The following is a 4,488-nucleotide window of genomic DNA, read 5'->3' on the forward strand; positions in this document are numbered from 1 at the left end:
TTGTATCTAGGCATCCAGTACGTTGTTAACATAATTCAATACAGTACCAGCAAATCATAAGCAACGAAACAATTATTATAAACAAGACCGTCATTTTAGTAATTTCACTTCATTACTGTACCGGCAACTGCTGTTTTTTGTTTACAAAATTAATTCGAGTGGCTTTATGTTTTATTATTATTAGGAGTTTACCATCTACGAGTAGGCCTGTTTTAAATTAGGACATAAACGGAAATTTCTATTAGGTCACGTGATTTGATTCAGTTATTTACTGTACAATCAGAATATTTACAGTATGATTCAGTTATTTACCGTTTACTGTATTAAACTGTATGGCACGACCATGTTACCAGAGTGTCGACCTCACTGGAAAAAAAAAATCCAGTAGACTTCCGTGGGTTATCCTCAAAGACTGCCCACTGATTAAAATTATAAAATTCCCTACTTTACGGTAAAATTGGCGTGCAATTGAAAATTAGTAAAAATGATTTGACTGTAAATTAACAGATAGGCCTAAAATTACTGAAATTTAGTAGTAGGAAAAACTAGAAAAACTAGAAAAACAAGATACATACAGCAAAAAAAAAAAAAAAAAAAAAAATAAATACTGTATCACCGAAATTCACGATGGCATCCAAAACCAACGGAAGTTTGTTTATCAAGCCTACATACGACTGGAGATTTTTGATAGGCCCTATTATTCAATATCTCATCACGTCATTTCTGGTCATCTAGGCCACCACAAACAAACACAAGTATAAGCTGGATGTATCACACACTGTTGACAAAAATTTAAGCGGGACATCACGGTATTAGAAATTTGGTGGGCTTTAATCGGAAACCCCCCCCCCCCCCAAAAAAAATCTTTATCATCAAATTTCCTATTGAAATGCCTATTCCATACCTTTGAACATTCCATTTCGTTGTGTGAATATGTACTATTATTATTTTTTAAAGGGGAAAAACCCTTTAGCCTAAATCTTGAACATGATTGCCACAATCCCATTTTCACCAAAGGAATACTCCTTGTTAGGCCTAACTATGATAAATTGACACTCATAATATCCGGGATTTTATGAGGGGAAGTTTTTTATTCCACATTTCTCTTTAAGGTACCGCAATTAAGCTATGTCTCAATTTTTTTTTTTTTTTTACTATTTTTTTTTTAAAACTAGGATGATGCCTATGCTCAAAGTTGTCCAACTTTCCATCTAGCCTTCCGCACTTTCTTGTAGGCCTACGTTTTTTGGTTTTGTTTTTTTTGTTTTTGTTTTTTTTGTTTTTTTTTTGTAGTTTTTGTTGATCTTGAATGCGAAGAGGGCAACTATAAAGAAAAAAAAAATACTATCAAATTGTTTGGTCAAAATTATTTATTTATTTAATTTATTCACACCGATGCTCGCAAAGTGGATGCGCTTGTATTGAGTGTCTAGAAAAGTAAGTTTCGATTCCGTTCGGCCGTCAGAGAGAGCATCAGAGATACTGTAATAGCTTTAGCTTTAAATAAATGGAGCTGACCATCAGAGCGTGCATTGAAAACTTGAAATTGCTACTTATTGACCACGCAAATGAGGATAATATATGTGGAGAATTCGTTCACTTACTATCAATTTTATTATTACAGAAACAGTAATAATGTTGTATCATAATGTTTTCAAATTTATATTATTTAAAAAAAATATGTTTTGTTATACATTGTTATAGGAAATACTGACCTCGTTTAGACTAAAGTGATCTTAACCAGGAAGTTCCAAACCCAACAAAATGGCGTCATCTGGAGGAGATGTTGACTGGGGTGGGGTACAAAAAGTGCTAATTTCAGCATCCCAATCATCATTCAAGACCTGTGACATATCAATTCTTGTTGATTGTATATTGAAGAGGTATGGTTATTAAAATTTGATTATATATGTCTATAAATAACTTCCGAATTTTAGGCATTAAGCTAGGCCCAGAGTCTTGCTTGAACTTTTTTTTAGCCAGACATTTGTAGGTCTAGGACCTAGCCCTAGGCCTATCCTAGCTGGTAAAGGTCTAGGCCTAAAGGCTAGGCCCTAGCATACTAGTTTCAGGGCCTCTATAGCATACTAGTGCCTACTAGTTACTGTAGGAGCAAACAAAAAATTATATCTTTCAATTAACTTCAAATATACATTACTAGCCTAGCCTAGCTAGCTAGGTCTTGAATGCGAAGAGGGCAACTATAAAGAAAAAAAAATACTACAGTACTATCAAATTGTTTGGTCAAAATTATTTATTTATTTAATTTATTCACACCGATGCTCGCAAAGTGGATGCGCTTGAGTGTCTAGAAAAGTAAGTTTCGATTCCGTTCGGCCGTCAGAGAGAGCATCAGAGATAATGTAATAGCTTTAGCTTTAAATAAATGGAGCTGACCATCAGAGCGTGCATTAAAAACTTGAAATTGTTACTTATTGACCACGCAAATGAGGATAATATATGTGGAGAATTCGTTCACTTACTATCAATTTTATTATTACAGAAACAGTAATAATGTTGTATCATAATGTTTTCAAATTTATATTATTTAAAAAAAATATGTTTTGTTATACATTGTTATAGGAAATACTGACCTCGTTTAGACTAAAGTGATCTTAACCAGGAAGTTCCAAACCCAACAAAATGGCGTCATCTGGAGGAGATGTTGACTGGGGTGGGGTACAAAAAGTGCTAATTTCAGCATCCCAATCATCATTCAAGACCTGTGACATATCAATTCTTGTTGATTGTATATTGAAGAGGTATGGTTATTAAAATTTGATTATATATGTCTATAAATAACTTCCGAATTTTAGGCATTAAGCTAGGCCCAGAGTCTTGCTTGAACTTTTTTTTAGCCAGACATTTGTAGGTCTAGGACCTAGCCCTAGGCCTATCCTAGCTGGTAAAGGTCTAGGCCTAAAGGCTAGGCCCTAGCATACTAGTTTCAGGGCCTCTATAGCATACTAGTGCCTACTAGTTACTGTAGGAGCAAACAAAAAATTATATCTTTCAATTGACTTCAAATATACTTTACTAGCCTAGCTAGCTAGGCGTAGGCCTAGATAGAGCTACCTGTAGGGCCTAGGCCTAGGTAGACCTAGAATTTCACATTAATTCAATGGCAAGAACACATTGATGTGAGTACGAAATCCAAATGAACTTTATTATCTTTCATTATTACTTTTGCAATGCATTGCTCAATGGTTTACCTGGTATTAGCATTAGACACCTTCAAAAACTTCAGAACTCTGCTGCTCGTATTGTAACATTGTCTAAAAGGTTCACCCACATTACTCCAATTTTAAACATTCTTCACTGGCTTCCAGTTGGTAAGCAAATCATTTTTAAAATTCTTCTTACCCAAAAATCTATCTATGGTCGTGCCCCACTTTATCTCTGTTCGCTTATTGACAAACATGTTTCTTCCCGTTCTACTCGTTCTTCTCAATCCCTCAAACTTGTTATTCCACGAGTCAAGCATATTCGTACCAGTGAACGCTCTTTTTCTTTCTCTGCTCCTAAACTCTGGAACTCTCTGCCTCCTCAATTACGTATCATTTCTGATCCGCAATTATTCAAATCTACTCTTAAATCTTCCCTCTTCAAGTAGTTCAACTTCTTTATAACATCCTCCAGCGCCGGTGACAAGCCAGTTTTGTTTGCTTTAATAGGCACTTTAAAAATGTGTATTATTATTATTAGTATTAATTAATAACAAAACAAAAGCATCTTCAGTTGGCAAATGCAGACAAAAAAAGTTAAGAAAAAAAATTCATATTGTAATCTAGGCCTATGCCTACTACTGTTTAGATGACAACAATTGGTTGAATATTTACAGAGTTATGCTAAATACACATTGGCCTATCTTTAAGGTGTGACCATATGGTTATGCATGCATTATTAATGTGAATGAGTTATTTTAAACTAATATTTTTTTGTATTACATTGTAAACGTTCTAAACCTATCACTACTAAGTTTTTTGAAAGTGTTAGGAAATTATCGGAGAACATTGTCCGAGTGTTGGTTTTTTTGCAATACCCAGGAAAATGCCCCATGTGAACCCGATTTTTTTTTTCCCGATATTGTCACACTTTCCTACTTGGGATTTTGACAAGCACACACACAGGTGTGCTCCTAGCTATCTCTACATACTTTTTGTAATGTTAGGCCCATTTTCAGGACGATAGGGCCCCGAGTCATGTATTTATGATCACGCATCGCAATAACGTATTTTGACAGTAATTATGTCATGTATTTGTTATTCCACTTAAGGGTGTATACACATCCATTCTACACCAAATACCATAAACGCCCCCCTTGAATAGATGCTCCTTAACACCTCTTAACAATAAACACCACAGGGTGTTTATTGAAATAAATGTGGTATATGCCCATATATTATAATGTGCAGTGGTCATGATTTTAAGTTATCATGACTATAATTAAGTATGTCACATGTTTTTGTCAAATAAAATGTGATAGCC

At 34.6% G+C, this 4,488-nt stretch overlaps 1 protein-coding gene across 1 annotated transcript in view; it reads left to right on the forward strand.

The window, feature by feature from the left end:
- Window positions 1-2,485: 2,485 nt before the first annotated feature.
- LOC117101189 (E3 ubiquitin-protein ligase UBR4-like) overlaps window positions 2,486-4,488 on the forward strand; it is a gene marked incomplete at its 3' end in the record, with an annotated part of 20,892 nt that continues 18,889 nt past the window's right edge. Inside the window, exon 1 of the mRNA XM_033241078.1 lies at window positions 2,486-2,762. Within this exon, the coding sequence (XP_033096969.1) occupies window positions 2,644-2,762 (119 nt within the window). The remainder of the gene's footprint in view (window positions 2,763-4,488) is intronic.

Source organism: Anneissia japonica, unplaced genomic scaffold, assembly GCF_011630105.1.
Source record: "Anneissia japonica isolate Jap-2015-1 unplaced genomic scaffold, ASM1163010v1 scaffold7766_len575116_cov191, whole genome shotgun sequence".
NCBI lineage: Eukaryota > Metazoa > Echinodermata > Crinoidea > Comatulida > Comatulidae > Anneissia > Anneissia japonica.